Below are 16,914 nucleotides of genomic sequence, written 5' to 3'. Positions count from 1 at the left end.
GTAGGAATCAGGAAACCTGGTGAGGGTGTCAGGGTCAAGATCTGGGTTTAACACAGAAATGGAGAACAGTTGTCAAGAATAAACAATTGCTTTTCACAGTTTTCATGCTATATGACCTTGACCTTTATTTCCCCCTTTCTCCCCACTCAAGTATAAACTTTTTGTTCATTTATTTTAAAAAGTCCTAATTGGACAGTTATATATGAACATATTAACACTCGGATGGTTACCATTCATGTTGACATGAAAATAGTTATTGACTTGAGACCTTGTCAGTTCTACTATTAGAAGGTGCCTTTGCATATTTTTCAATTAATAAACCATGAAAAATCTTATGCCCATGATGATTTAATTATACATATCTGAGAAAGGTAATTTTAAACTAGATTGACTTTTTTTCTAATTGGGAGCATTGCCATGAGGTAAGTGAAGTAAAAATAATCAGTTTTGATGGAAACAAAATCTTTGTCACAAAGCCAGCAAATCTAAAATGAACATCAACTTAAGTTACACCATTTTCATGATTTGTGACTACAGCTTGAGAGAGAATGAAAGCTTATTTAGGCTTCTTTTGGGTGTTACCAAAATTCACAACATCTCTTCTTCGAGAATCCTTGAGTTCTATAAAAACCCGAAGAAGCCAGAAATTGTTCACCTTCCAGATTGCACCAATTCTTGGGTCTCTGCCTGGAGGCTTGAGAATCACAGTTGGTTTCTCTCCTCCTGCCTAGGGACTGCAGTACATGGAGCTCATCCCAAAGGAGAAGCAGCCAGTGACGGGCACCGAGGGTGCCTATTACCGCCGCCGCCAGCTCATGCACCAGCTCCCCATCTACGACCAGGACCCTTCTCGCTGCCGCGGACTTTTGGAGAATGAGCTGAAACTGATGGAAGAATTTGTCAAGCAATATAAGAGTGAGGCCCTCGGTGTGGGAGAAGTGGCCCTCCCTGGGCAGGGAGGCTTGCCCAAGGAAGAAGGGAAGCAGCAGGAGAAGCCAGAGGGTGCAGAGCCTGCGGCCCCGACTACCAATGGCAGCATTAGCGACCCGGCCAAAGAATATGTAAGTCTCTCCCAGGCCTCCAGGGCTGTTGCAACCACCCAGGCCAGGGCTGCACCGTCAGCCTTTTTCCCTCATTCATGCACTCATTCATGTACTCATTCATGCATTCATGCCTCTAGCAGCTATTTGGTGCTCATTACTCTGTGCCAGGCACTGTCCCATGGAAAAAAATACAAGGTCGCTGCCCTCAAGGGGCTCATCATCAAGTGGAGGTCACAGACAACCAGACATCACAGCTTAGAGAAAGGGCACCTGAGCTTGCTTGGGGTGTGGGTAGGATTGGATTAGGAACTGAGGCCCGAGTTGGCTTCAGAAGAAGAATTAAAAGTCACTCAGGCCTTCAGGCTTTGAGGGGAAGACCTATGCTGCCCTAAAGAGATGAACATGTACAAAAAGACCCTAAGTTCCAGACAGCATGGTGGAATCAGACGATTGAATGAAGTCCCACGTGACTTATAGCGGGGTGAGCTAGGGAGAGGCAGGACACAAGGCTGTCAAGGTCATCAGGGGCACACTTCCTGCAAAGTCAGGCCATCCACCCATTCATTGCTCAAATATTAATCAGCCTGCGCTGTCTGCCAAGCCCAGGTAGTTAAACAAGCAGAGGGCACTGCCATGGACTTAGGGCTTTACTCTGAGGGCCATTTGAGCTGTGGTAGGCTTTCCATCGGAAGGATCACAGGATCTGAGCTGTGCTTCTAAAAGTTTACTCTAGTACGAGTGTGAATGATACGCTGTGACAGATGAGCCTCTGCCTGAGAAAACACAAAGGAGGGACCATAGTCTGAGCGGTGTAAGCTTCAGTGATGGGTTAATCTTATTCTGTTCCTCAGGAGGTAAAAGTACTAGCTTGAGATTGGTGCCACATGGGACTGATGTTTGCTAAGTTTCATGGCCCCTACACCCTACCTTTTGCTGTCCCCCACCCAATCCCTGCCACTTTCCCATCAGCCAAGTGGCCTCATGCTTGACATTTAGAGATAAAGGCTTGAATACATGAAGACTTCAAGCAAATTACCTGCCTTACTGGGAATGGGCTGACCCAGACATCCCAAGGGAATGCCAGCCCAAACAATGCTGTCATTACATCCAGAGAGGACTGGCCTCTTTCTTTCCTGCAGTGACTCAAACATGTCATCCCATACTCTTGTCCTGCATCTCCAACCCCCATCTCTCTGGCACATTCACTTGGGATTGCTGTCCAGTGAACTATGACCTCACACTCTTTATCTGAGAACTCTAAGACAAAAGAACAAAACTTATTTTCTCTACTACAAATTTGGTGATGATGTCGAAAAGACCCATTTCTCAGGAAGAATACATGTCCCAGGAACTTTAAAACTTTAGATGTAGTGACCATGTTTTATGAACTAGTTTCCTCCCAAACTCTGCCCTCTATCTACCCTCAAATAGCTGTCTGTCCTTAAAGCATAAGTATTGTGTAATTCCAAGTTGGAAGGCGACTTCTTTAAGTCGTCGTGACATTTTCCAGTTGCCATTCCCAAGAGAGAGATGCCGATCTGAGAACGTTATTTTATTCTTGACCCAGTCCCACATTTTGTTCAGTGAAGAAATGGGACAAAGATTGCTTGAGATTCCACATCCCTGTCTACAGTCAACTTTAGAAAATAGTGCTGACACTTAAGAAGCATTTAAACAAAATTAGAAAGTAAATGTCAAGTGACAGAGTCAGAAAATAAGGTCAAAAAATTGATTGGCCTGGGCTGGCTGGGGAAGACACCTTTCTCCTTCCTTACCCTAACCCCAATCTAAATTCAATAACTAATTATGTGATAGTGGCTTCATGTCTGTCACCCCCTCTAGATGCTGAGGTCTTGTCTTATTCATCTCTGTATCTGCAGCAGATGCCTTCGATAGAGATAGTAGGTGCTCAATAAATATGCGATCCATGAGTGAATGAACAAATAAATGAATAAATGAATGTTCAAACAAATTGAGCCCAGAAAGATGGGTACAATTTAGATGGCCCTTTTGCCTAGGAGGATGATGAGATCTCAATTTTTCATTTATTAAGCACCTGCTCTGTGCCTAATAACACACTCACCCTTTCAGGGTCTTTGTTTAATTCGCACAGTTGCCTGGTGGGGTGCATTTTACCAACTCCATTTTACAGGTGAGGTATCAAGAGATTCAGAGATAATAGTTAACTTTTCTGAGGTCCTGTAGTTTCTAAGCAGAAGAACACGGATCCAATACGCTTTCTAAAGTTATAAAACCGTGATTATTACCTGTTCCAGGAAGAAAGGAGGCTGAGTACTTTTATTTAATCCCTTTTTATCTTCAGTGGGGGAAAAAACCTATAAAGGTAGCTAGAAAGCCTGCCAGGCCATAGACCATGTGTCTCAAGCATCACCACTGTTAGAAGCAGGCTATACTCCCTGAACTATTCTGCCTTACCCCAGAGAGTGGCCTCATTAAGTGGGTGTGGGTGCCGGTCATCCGGGGTCCTGTGCTCCTTTGTTTCTCATAAAAGGGCAGTATAAGACAGTTACCAGGGCCAAGAATCGGGCACGAATTCTGATTTTTGCTCCCCCAATGAGGGCAATGAACTTGGCTAGAAATGGCCAGGGAATTCAACTTGAGGGCCCAGGTATGGGGAGGAACTTGCACTCAATACCTCAAATCCCAACAGAGATTTATGAAAAAACAAATGGAGGCAAAAAATGGGACACGTGAAACTATTATACAGGAACTGTATTTGGTAACCTCTCTGTTTATCACCCTAAACTAATAGTGATTGCTATCACTGTTGTTAGCAGCTACAATTTTGTGGGTGTTGCTGTGGGCCAAGGGCAACGCTAAGCATTGCAATATCTGATTTAAAGTTCCCAACCACCCAGAGACATGAAAAAAGCCTGCGGGATTCTAACCAACCTCTGTGAGACCCCAAGTCCATCTTTTCTCTTTCCCAAAGCTTATTCCTCAGAAAGCGAATGGATATTATGGCATAAGAGGGTTGTGTGGACCTGTAAGTTTGGGAGACATTAGAGTAAATAAAAATGAATGAGTTTCTTTACAGCAGGACTTCTCAGGGCCTTTAGTAGGCTAAAGCAGTGGTTCTCAAACTATCACCTGGAAGGCTTGTTCAAATTCGGAGGGCTGGGTCCCACCCCACAGCTCCCTACTTAATAGATGTAGATGGGACCTGAGAACCTGCATTTCTAATGAGTTCCCAGGTTAATGCTGACGCTGGTCTGGGGGCCACACTTTGAGAACCACTGCTAAAGAGTATTAAAAATCACCTTACATATAAACTCAGTGAAAATGATATCACCAATTTGGTCTATGGTGAGGGGTCCAAGAGATGGTAACCCAAGCATTTTCCAGATTTATTTGACCTCCTGGCTTAGGAAGTCCAGCTTTGAAAATGCTGCAAAGCACACTCACATTCTTTGAGTTCTGGAAACACAGGCACATAATTAAACACATTGCTTTACACCAGACCCTGGCCACTCGTGTCTTGACCACTTTACACTCAGCAATCTGGGACCATGAGATCCCACTTTCATCTATGCTGTGTTTAGCCTGCACTGGAGGGCAGTTCTCTCCTGTGAGGCTCCATCGTGCTGCAGCTCAGTCTGGTACAGTCAAGTCCTTCTTCAGAGACCTTGGGAGGGGCTCAGTTGGGGGCAAGTGGGGTCAGGCTGCCGAGCCCTCCCTGACAGCTGCTCACTAAACTGCCCTCAGAGGAAAGAGTTATCCAGACCAGAGGAACAGTATAGCCAAAAGCCTTTTCCAGCTCACCTGTGTGAAATTCCCACCCATGGACTGAATTTTGAGTGAAGTCAGGCTGTGAGAGACAGTGTCTTCTGAGCTTGACCCGTCCTTGTGGCCAGGGCTGTCTGGTTATGCAGATCTGAGCATAATGTGCAGATCTGCGCCCCACCCCCAGCTTTCAACCCCTAGGCCTTCACACAGGGTGATCTAAAATTAGCCGTAGCACATCTGAGAATGAACCCAAGAGCTGTGGCTGCCCGCCCCAACTGCAGAGCAGTCCTCTGAAAGCATTATTAATACACTGAGGCTTGGAGAGACGGGACACCATGGGTAATGCCTTCAGCATAATCCGTCTTCGGGAGGAAACACAACAGCAGAAAAATCCCAGATGCTAACTTACCCCGTGTTCCTCCCAGAGCATGCCCTCTAAGTCAATGAGACCAAATAAAAACCCAAAATATTTAATCTCCCTCTCTTGCCCTCACCTGTATCACTGTGTGTGTGGCCGGGGGGAGAGAACTGTTACTGCATAGCAGGCCCATTCATCTCTTTGAATCCCCCTAACAACCAGCGAGAGAGGATGGGGCTGTTATACCCATTTTACAGATGTGGAGCTTGAGGCACCAGCTTGCTGATGAGAGGTGGGGTGAGGCTGCAATTCCAACCCAGGTCCTTCTGAGTCACAGTCCTGTGGAGTCTGAGCAGTCCTGGGTGGGGCCCAGCAGAATGAGTACAACAACACAAGGGGGTATGTATTTAGGTTTGCTGGGGTGAACAGCAGCAGTGTTTGGAGTAACTTGCAGCCCCGCCCAGTGGAGAACTGGGGGACTTCTTGTCTGCATGTGAGAACAACGGAAGGACTGCCCCACCCCAATCCCACTTGCCATGGGTCTTGGGGGATTCAAAGGGTTCTGTGGGCAGCGAGCTGCCAACTCCAGCAAGCTGGACAGTTTCACACCAGAACAGTGAGGCCCAGACCCACTTTCCCAGCCCTCTGCTCCCACCTCTCCCTCCTGGATGGAACCTATGGGTGCCTGCGCACCCTGCAGGCGATGACCTCAGTGCTCTGATTGCTAACATCTCCACCAAACCATTTCTCTGTGTTTGGAGAGCTTACGGAATATTCTCTCAGAAATTGAATATACAGATTTCCTGGACATGGTCATTTTGCCGAGGCATTTCCGCCCTTCCCTACACCCCAAACTTGTAACTGAAGAAAGGGGAAAGAAAGCCAGGATATAACATCTAGTGTAATCTCCACCCTTTAGTATTTGCCATTCCTGCTGGGACTCCCCCTGCCCAGCCCTTTCCCCACACCACCCCCTTTTTCAGGCCAAGCCATGGCACCAGAGAGAGTGACTTGGAAGAAGAGACTAGATTCAGAGAAGTGAAGACATTCCTTCAGGTTGTAAAAATTTGTTAATTTGCTCTCAAATTACAGTGTGGTCCTCCTGCCCCCCTCCCCCCACAAGAATGCACAGAGTAGGGACTGGAGGCCTGGATCCCCACCCTCCCACTAAGGTCTGCCTCTCAGATGGAAACTTACAGCAGCTGGCAGCTCAGCCTGACTCCAGCCCCAACAAGGGACATATTTGTGGGCAAGGGACTTCCAAATCTTTGTCAGAACAGATGTTTGGCATGTGGCTCAGCAGGCTGGCTTTCCTGCCAGCCCCTCTCTGGGAATTTGAAACCACTGCCCCACCCCCACACCTTGTACCATATGAGCTGGAGGACAGGAAGGTAAGAAGCCCAGAGAAACAGCCCCCCCAAAATTGCCATAGTAACCAGGCTTCTCAACGTCCACCTCCCTCCTTTACAGTGGAAATATTTTAATAATATTAAAAGAGATTTTTTTTTCCACAGAAAATTCTCTTTATCCCACTTTTTATACTATAAATACTTTATGTTGCCACATAGGCCTCACAAGCATCTTTTCTTTTTTTCTGAAGTGGACTGCATAATATTCTACTGAGTAAAACAGGAGTTGGCAAACTTTTTCTGTGAAAGGAAGAGAGTGACTATTTTAGACTTTGCAGCCGTACAGTCTCAGCCACAACTACTCGCCTCTGTCCTCGTAGAACGAACACAGCCATAGACTATCTAAACAGATGATAAAACTTTACATAAAAGTTTTATGTAAATAAAACTTTATTTGCAGACACAGGCAGTGGGCTGGATTTAGCCCAAGGATATAGTTTGCTGACCCCAGGACTAGAAGAACCATAAAAAATAATTTTAGCTTTTTATGAATTCCTTTGGTTTTATCCAATTTTATTTTGCTGTTATAGGCTAATGGAAGATGGGCACGATAATAATGATGATGATGATGTCATCTGACCACCTAGGTTGTGCCAGGCACTGAGCCAGAGGCTTCTCATTGTCATTTATTTAATCCTAAGAATTATCCTACAAGGTATATTATGCCCCACCCCCTTTTAAAGACTAAGACATTAAGAGAAGTTCTTAGCAAAGTTAAATAGCATTTTTAAACTTCAGGTCACAACCTCTCAATGGGCAGTAAATCATTTTAGTGAATTACAATGAGTTTTTTTTTCTTTAATTGGAAAACTACTTCAAGGGTAGTAAATATTTTTCTGGATACCGTTTGTCTCAGGGGTGTGTATGTAGATGTAGATGTGTAGCATTTATGAAGCCTTGGCTGTGTCTTCCCCCTTCACCAGATAACCAGTGAGGGAGATTCAGTTAGAAATGCCTAAGTTTTTCCTCTTGTGGCACAGAGCCCCATATTTGATAACTTGCCCCAAAGAGAAGCGTGAGGCAAAGTGGTTGGCCAGCAACAGTGACCTCCACGTGTAAAGCGTTTCACAGGAGCCAGCACCTGCTACATGCTTCGCAGAGGGAAACCGAGGATCAGAGAGGTGGGTGACTTGTCTGACCAGTGATGAAGCATGGTACAGACCTCATTCCAAAGGCTGTGACCCTGACCATTGCACCTTAGACTGCCTGTTGTGCACCATCAAGAGCCCCAGGAAGATGATAGTGTGGGGGAACAGAACGCAAGAGGCTAAAGATACCAGAAATGACACTGGGCCAGAAAAGAAAAAAATAAAACCTCTGGGATACATAAGGCTACAAGGCAAAGATGGTGAATAATCACCATAAGAGGAAATGAGGAGATGCTGTTTATAAATAAATTGTTGAGTATTTGTACTGGAAAGAACCCAGCGCCTGAATTCAAGGCCCTTCTGTTAATATTTACTGTATTGTAATGGTGAGATTTTCACAAGACACTCTGGGTTTAGACTGGGTAGGGCCCTTTGGATAAGAGCCTTCCAAAAGAGACAGCAGGATTGGGATAGAACTTCTGGCAACCCTGTCAGAGAGATTATTGCTGGTTTAGAGTGTTCTACATATCTGTTGATTGCTCTGAAGGCCAACGTGGCTCAGTCCTTCGAGACAGCTCTTTGGCTGTGTAACCCTTGGCCACTGTCCTTAATTTGCTATTGCCTAAAACACTTTGTGTCTTGATTACTTCTAATTCAGACATCTTAATAGTTCCATGTACCCACATTTTATGTTCTAGTACCCTAATGCTATCTATCAAACCACCCCAAGATATAGAGGCTTAAAACAATTGCATCTGTTTTGCTCACAAATCAGCAGTTTGGGCAGAGCTCAGTGGGGATATCTTATCTCTGTCCACGTGGCATCTTTTGGAGCAGCTTGCTGGCTGGAGGCTGGGATCTTCTAAAGCTCCTTCACTCACACGTCTGGCCTCCATGCTGGGAAGACACAAACAGCTGGAGCTGGACCAGCAGGAGCTTCTGTGTGTTTTCTCCACGTGGTTGCCCTGCCATAGAGGCTACAGGACTTCTTTCCTGCCTACCCAGGGCCAGGGTGTCTGTACTTAGAGACGGGGCCCAGTGGAAGCCGTGTTGCCTTTCCAGGGCCAATTCCTTGGGGATCGATAGCATCTCTCCCATTCAGTGGAAGCAGGGACAGCCCTTGGTTGGAAGAGGGTTCAAGAATTTGCAATATCATTTCCACACATTGAGGGAACTCCAGCCCTTCGGGGTCTTAGCATCTGAGGCCGCTCAATCGAAAACATTCCTCAGCTTTCTCAAAGCAGGTGTTTTTATAGATTACAAAGGCCTAAAGTACAGAATTGTCAAATTCTTTCATTTAAACCCCTTTCATTGAGAATCTCTCACCATTTGAACAAAGACAGGGCAAAGCGGCACAGAGAGAAACTTTACATTTATTCTATCTATGACAGGTTTGTACTTCGCCTCCTCACCCCAGGGGGGCAATAGTTTGTAAACTAAGTTATATAGCAACTGTTGAAAAGAATTTCATGAGCAAGTTCTGAATTTAGATAGTTGTGAGTATAAATAAGAACCAACAGATATGCTAATGATAAATGTCCTCTGTGCCTTTAACATGATCCCAAAGGTCTTCTACTTGACCACACTATCTCCTTCATAGGCGAAGTAGCCTAAGAATGACCACTCTGGGCTTTCTTCTAAATAGTCTAAAATTTAAGCATCCCAGGCATTCCAAATGGCTTTTACTATAACCAAATCAAATTAGCGATATCATTTTTGCTGAGCTTATATATATGGTTATTTTTAAACACTTTATGACTGTGGTTCTCAATGAGTGGTCTCTTCTGACCACACCAGCATCCCTTGGGAACTTACAAATTCCTCTGCCCCATCCCAGACCTACTGAATCAGACACTCTGGGGGCGGGGCCCAGCAATCTGTTTTAACAAGATCTCTAGGGGATACTGGAGTAGACTCAAGTATGAGAATCACTGTCTTAGAGGGGGTGGGATTGGCGAAAGAGAGGAGCAGTCCTGCCAAGCCTGGCACTGATCGTAGCTGAGTCTGGGGTAGTGGCTGACAATGAAACTCACACAACTTGATGCCAACCCATACTTTCCCAGTGTTAAGGAAAGGAACCCCAGACCTCCAAACCCAAATGCAAATCCTGCTATTAACTTTTCTTTGTCATCTTGGGAAAGTGACTTAATTCCTCTGAGCCTCAGATTTCTTTCTCATCTATAATGAGGGCTGAGGTGGAGAATAACAGAAGATTTTAACTAATATTACTGAGCCCTTTTAAATCCATGAACTCTATTACTTCATTTAATCCATGTTGCAACAACCCTATGATGTTGTTAGTATTATTATTGGTATCCCTACTTGACAAGTGAAAAAACTAAGGCACAAAGAGGTTGGGTAACTTGTCTGAGGTCACGTAGCTAGCCCCACTCTCAACCATCCACTGCAATTTAGCAGTTGTAAACCTCAGTACTAAGGATTGCAAGAGAATAAGTTTGTGCAGAAAAAGACAGGGCCAGGTTCATAGGACCCAAGTAGGCTAGGCATTCTGACCCTTGGTTGCCAGCCTGCCCCTGGTGGCTAAGGGGCCATCAGGCTGAAAGAGCCAGGATACTGTCAGATCTATCATTCTTTGAGATGACAGGGGCACAGAAAACAGCTCAGACGCAAGAAGAGGAAATTGGTTCCGGACACATGTTGACAAGGCTCATTACTCAGACATCTTGTTTTCATAAAATGGCAGTGACACTGTTTACTTAAAAGGGTTGGCTACTGGTAGTAATGAGGCCAAGAGCCAAGGATGCTGGGGAAACAAGGAGGGAAGAGACACGCCTCAGAGAGATCCTTGACAAGAATTTTCAGATAGCTGAGAAGTTGAGACCAAGTTCTGTGAACACGAATCTCTCTTTAGTTTTCCATGCTGCTGCCGGAATTATCTCCCTACAGTGCAAACCAGAACACAGCACTCTTTGTCTCAAGAACCAGCAGCAACTCCCTATTCCCTCCAGAGTAAAATCCCAACCTATAACCTGGGATCAAAGCCACCCTTGATCACCCCCAAGCTGCCTTTCTGACCTCATGTCTTGTTTCCTTCTTTGGGTTGAGAGTGCCTTCCTGCCCCCAGACACATCTCTATCTCTCTCCCTTTCCTACTTCCATGTTAAGCAACATCTGGAAATGTGGAGTTGGGAGCCCCACTGATGTAGCATGGTGATATCAGATTAGGTGTGGATCAACAGTAAGTCCTTCTGTGTGAGAAGAAAAGGACTGGAGATTTCATTCTGTGAAATTTAGAAAGCCAGACAGACAGAAAGCTCACTAGGTACTCAAACAGCCCTTGCCAAATAGTTTATACATTCCAGGTATGCTGAAGAAAAGGTGAAAAAAAAAAAAATGAATGCTGATTCATCACTCGTTTTCTGGTTTAGACCCTCTGATGAATACCAGGCGAGCCAGGACTCAGTCTTATGCAGAGGCACAGGGTTTTCACACCATTCATTCTTGTGGGCGTGACTGAAACCACAAATCTAGCGCCTTCTAAGGAACATCGTCAGGCAGTCAGGATAATTAACCAAACACATGCATTCTCTAGGCACTCATTGAACAACCCCTATGCTTAAGGACTGCTATCAGTACATGGATATTCTTCGTCATGTGGTTTTCTTTCCTCAATTTCTACCATCTTATTAAGTATGTAATTAAGGAAAGAAATCTAACTATGGGCAGTGACCACACAGTGCAATATATGTATGACTTAATGTTGAATTGTATGCTTGAGACTTATTGGATTTTGTTAATCAATTTTGTTAATTAATTTTTAAAAAGAATACTGAGTGTTTAGGCTCAACATATGGCTACTAATCTTTACATGGCAAAATAATAACTATTTTGATTTGGGTTGACATATAATTGGTTCTTAGTATGATGGAGTTCTCATCTGAAGCCAGTGTCAGTAGATATTTTCTATGAAAGGCCAGGTAGTAAATACATCAGAGGTTGTGGGTCAAGAACCAAAATCAGTATTGTGTCGGTACTTTATGTAACAAGAGAAAACAAATGTCCACATTTTTTTATTTTTTAAATTCAAAATACAACTGACCCTTGAACAACACAGGTTTAAACCCACGTTGGTCAAGGGTCAACTGTTTAATAATATAATTAACTACAAGTTTTTGTGATAGAGGTTGTATTAGTTCTGGCTGCCATAACTGGGAACTGAGAATACCACAGACAGGTGGCTTAAACAACAGAAATATGTTGTCTCACAGTTTTGGAGGCTGGAGTCCAAGATCAAGGTGTTGGCAGAGTTGGTTTCTGGTGAGACCTCTCTTCCTGGATTTTAGATGGCTGTCTTTTCACTACGTCTTCGCATGGCCTTTCCTCTGTGAACACACAGGGAAAGAGAGGAAAAATTACTTGTTCTCTGGTCTCTATTCTTATAAGAACACCAGTCCTAATTGATTAGGACCCCACCTTCACTACGTCATTTACCCTTAGTTACCTCTTTATAGGCCCTATCTCCAAATACAGTCATACTGGGGTTAGGTCTTCAACATACGAATTAAACATGAATTTGGGAGAGGCACAATTTAGTGCATAACACAGATCTGCTAATGAGAAAAATGGATTAAGGGAGGAGAAAACATTTCATTGAATTGGAGTTCAAACGTAAAATCTATTCTTAGCTAGCAGGTCCTACAAGAACAGGCAGTGGCCAGGATCGTCCGCAGCCATGGTGTGCCAACGCCTGATCAAAAGGCCACATGTTGAAGCACAATTAACCTTAGCTTTGAGGTTAGGCTTATCCAGTGTTCAAATACCAGCTTTGCTTCCTATCAGCTGTATGTTATGGAGCAGTAGCTGAATCTCTTGAAACCCCGGTTTTGCCATATCTCGGGGAAAATAGTGATTTCTCTAAGAGAGAGCTCTAAAAGAGGAGGTAGCTCTCTAGGGTTTCTGTAAGGGGTATTAGTAATGAGTTCAAGAGCCTGAGCACAATGCTTGATGTAGGCCTTCCCCCAAGAAAACGATAGCTATCATCATCATTGTCATCATTATCAGAGTTTTGAGGAGGAGATAATTCCAAATGACTCAAAGGATTTTATGGATTGAGTATGTACTCTGAGCAGGATGTGATGAGGATGACAATTTACCTCTGTGGTTTTCCTCCCAATTTAATCATGATAATAACATCATACAACCCCAGCTGAAGGATAGTCTACAAAATATCTGAGCAGTAATTCTCCAAACTGTCAAAGTCATCAAAAGCAGGGAAAGTCTGTGAAACCGTCACAGCCAAGAGGAACCTGAGGAGGCATGACAACTAAATATAATGTGGTTTCCTGGATGGGATCCTGGAACAGTAAAAGGACATTAGGTAAAATCTAAGAACATCTGAATAACGTTTAGAATTTAGTGAATAATAACATATCGACATTATTAATTAATTGTGACAAATATACCATATCAATATAAGGCCTAAGAACAGAGAAAACTGTTCATGGGCTATAGGAGAACTCTCTGTACTATCTTCGCAATTTTTCTGTAAATCTAATACAGTTCTAAAATTTAAAGTTTATTGCAAAATAATCACACATGGGTAAAATCCATTCAAAGTACAAGGTGAACCAATGAGTTTTTATATAACAAGGATAAAAGGTTGATTGATATGGTTTCAAATTCCACATTAACTTTTGAGAAACTACCACTTGAATTTTGATGTAGAATCACAGAAAACTATCAACAGTTATCTGGGAAGGCTATTAAAAAACTCCTCCCTTCCTTTTCCAACTTCTTATTAATATGAAGCCAGAAAATCTTCATATATTTCAAAGAAAACAGCATAAAGTAAAAGATGAAAAACGAAAGAAGTTACAAGAACCCAGCAGTTCTCTATTGAGCCAGTCGTTAAAGAGATTTGCAAAAATATTAAACAATGCCACCTTTCTCACTAAATTTTTCAGTTTTAAAAAATAGTTATTTTAAATTATAAATATTGATGTTAACATGTCAGTTTATTATTTTTTTTAGTAAATTAATAATTATTTATTTTTTCTCAGTTTTATTTCTCTTATGGTAAATATCAGTAGCTACTACCCATATAAACAAAAACTCTTTGAGTTCTTAATTTTTAAGAGTATAAATGGTTCTGAGAACAAAAAGTTTGAGAATCACTGTGCTAAATAAGTACTTTATTTAGTCCTCACAACGACCTACTAGGTAGGCAATATTATTCCACTTTGCAGATGAGAAAACTGAAGAACAGAGAAGTATAATAACTTGCGCAAGGTCACCCAAGCAGTAAAGAGACTGGAGTCAAAACTTGAACCCACGTGACAGTGCTCTCCTAACTACCTTGTATCTTTGGATCCTCCCCCACCTTTCTAGATCTGTGAGCTCTGCAAGGGAGTGGCCCCAGCCGACACTCCTGTGGTCTACTCAGACAGGGCAGGCTACAATAAGCAGTGGCATCCTGCCTGCTTTGTGTGCATCAAGTGCTCTGACCCGCTGGTGGACCTCATCTACTTCTGGAAGGATGGTGCACCCTGGTGTGGCCGCCATTACTGTGAGACCATCCGGCCCCGGTGTTCTGGCTGTGATGAGGTGAGAGGCAATGGGGCTGGATAGAGGGTGGCCACCCCCACTACTGTGGGAGAGGACTCAGAGGCCAAGGGGCATGTGGCTTTGTTGATGACGTGATCCGCAGATAGGAAAACTGAGATTCAGCTCTCACTTCGTGCTCACAGTCTCTGTTTTCTCATTTGCAACAACCATGGGGGTGTTGGGATGGGTGAGAAACAAGAGTGCCCGTCCAGTCTTGTCCTTGGCACTTAGTAAGTACTCAGAAAAATATCATGGCGGGTGCACCAAGAGGCAGATTGCCCATGGTCCAACCTGGCTTTGCATCTTTTAATCATGTGGTTACCTAACTCCTACACCTCAGTTTTATTACTTATAAAATGGGAAGAATAATCTTGCCCATCCCATGGGGTTGCTATGCAGATGAATGAGATACTACATGAAAATGCTTGCCATGGGCCTGACTGAGTGACTAATAGGTGGGCACCACTATTAGTCTTAGGATAATATAATATAACATTAACATAACACAAAGCAATACCATAGTTAGAGATGCTTTGAAAGGGATTCAACTCTCCAATATGGTTAAGACTAGAAGAACTCTAAGATATATTAATAATAATTATGACATCTACTGTCTGCATGCATTTGGTGACAGGAAACTACCTTCATCCTGGGCATATATGAGGTATTTTGAGCCAATATCTGCCTTTTACCACCTTCCACAGTTGGTCTCCATATGAAGTTAAGGCCTCTTACTAATAACTCTGTCATCAAGTGAATGAATGTACGTGCTTTTCGTGAGCTAGATTAAGAACTGTCAGCAGGCCTGGCCCACAACCTCATTTTTGTGAGGACAGCAGTATACTCACTGGGACAACACTCTATCCTTTATTAAGGGCTTATAACAGGTCAATAATTTGCTACATACTTTATATGTGTGATATGCCATTTATATCTCACGATAATCCTTTAGGGAGAAATAATCATTGCCTCCATTTTTCATTGGAGAAAAGTGCAGCTCAGAAAGGTCAGTGATAATCATATAGCAGTGACTTTTCCAAGTGACTTTTCCAAGTGACTTATCCGTCACTATTCCAAGCACTTCATAGATAGTAACTTGTAAAAACTTATGAGATAGACGGTATTTATGTCTCCATTCTACAGATGTGGAAACTGAGACACAGGGAGATTAAGCAATTTGTCCCAAGTCACAAAGCTGTTTAGTGTTTAAGTGAAACCTCATACCTGGTTCCTGTTTGACCCAAAATCCAAAGGCACATTTCACCAGTATGCTATTCTTCCCTTTCTGTGCCTCAGTGGTTCCTCACATATATATATTCCAAGCACGAATGTCACAATATTACAAGCCCGAGTGACCCCGTGTGCTCTCGCTCTTGAAGCCTGGCCATTGGCAGTTTAGCTCTCATTGAGCTGTCCTCATCAGGGTATGTACTCTCATCTCAGAACACAACTGGGCTTTGTATTTGACCCAAAGAGTATCCCAGAGGCTAGATAAGTAAAACCTGCTGATGGTGGAGGACTTTATTTCCCCTCTGAAAACCTAAGATGCAAATATAACTTTCACCAAGTACTATACTTACCGGCTCAGACTGATGTCATATTTCTCCACCGAGGCATTTAAAGGTCAAAACAAGAATAGGGTAGGATGAACCACCATCCTACAACTTACCCTTAATTACTGCCTCTGCTGGATTCATTTCTTCTGCTCTCTTCTCCAGATAATATTCTCAGAGGACTACCAGCGTGTGGAAGATCTGGCCTGGCACCGAAAGCACTTTGTCTGTGAGGGCTGTGAGCAGCAGCTGAGCGGTCGGGCGTACATTGTCAGTAAGGGTCAGCTTCTGTGCCCAACTTGCAGCAAGTCCAAACACTCCTGAAGGGCTGCCTATCCACGGCCAGAATCCACAGGAGCCCACTCAGAAGGAAAGCCAGGAGCGCTGAGGCCATCTTAAGGGTCTGATGCAACAGCCAGCAAGCAACAAAAACAATGATATTTTTTTTCAGTGAGAATATATATACACATATATTCTAGGCTTGGTGATGGTGGATCCTTGAGGGTCAATAGTTTCAAAGCCAGAAATGTTCTGAAAAGTCTTAGAATGGAGTTATTTTGTTTTTGTTGCTGTTGTTTCCCAGCTACCAACTAAAGAGACAGTTGGCATCCTGCAAATGATCTCTAGGAGTTTCCCAGAATGCAATTCTGAGTGATCACATCACATAGCTGTAGAATGTGCGTGCTTGTTCGTGAGCATGGGAACTCCTCCAGGAGTAGGCTGGGATCCCAACGATTGTTTGTTGCCTCCTTTCCAATGGAATTTGAATTTTAAATAAAAACCTTTTTTGGCATGATAAACATATCAATAAACATTTTATGCAGTCTGTGTATGTCCTTATCTAATTATTTACACTGGGGTAGTGATTTCACGGCATCCATTTAACCCCATGACCCTGAATGCTGGTGCTGGCAGAAGGCACTGTAAGTGCTGATATGCCTCTTCATCACTTGTGTCTCATCAGATTTCTTTAGGGGAGTGGAGGCCCTTGGAGCAGAACCCTCAACCCCAGTTTCAGGTACCCCTGATCACTGGTGAAAACATGCATAAAATGTTTCACGGTACAAAAAGCAGCCTCCTGGAAACTGAGGAGCTACTTAAAGAGCAGGGACCTGACTCAGCTACCCTCAGAGGCTAGGGCAGTCAATGTAT

General features: G+C 43.5%; 1 protein-coding gene across 3 annotated transcripts in view; it reads left to right on the top strand.

Moving 5' to 3' along the window:
• LMCD1 (LIM and cysteine rich domains 1) overlaps positions 1 to 16,590 on the top strand; it is a 58,653-nt gene extending 42,063 nt beyond the window's left edge. For all 3 annotated transcript variants that reach the window (XM_011370656.2, XM_023536882.1, XM_023536881.1), the window contains 3 exons: positions 732 to 1,061; positions 13,994 to 14,209; positions 15,928 to 16,590. In XM_011370656.2, the coding sequence (XP_011368958.1) occupies positions 732 to 1,061; positions 13,994 to 14,209; positions 15,928 to 16,086 (705 nt within the window). In that variant the 3' untranslated portion in view covers positions 16,087 to 16,590. The remainder of the gene's footprint in view (positions 1 to 731; positions 1,062 to 13,993; positions 14,210 to 15,927) is intronic.
• Positions 16,591 to 16,914: the final 324 nt, after the last annotated feature.

This window comes from Pteropus vampyrus, unplaced genomic scaffold (genome assembly GCF_000151845.1).
Source record: "Pteropus vampyrus isolate Shadow unplaced genomic scaffold, Pvam_2.0 Scaffold171, whole genome shotgun sequence".
NCBI lineage: Eukaryota > Metazoa > Chordata > Mammalia > Chiroptera > Pteropodidae > Pteropus > Pteropus vampyrus.
Note: the sequence above shows the minus strand (reverse complement) of the source record. Positions and strands in the feature narration are given on the sequence as shown.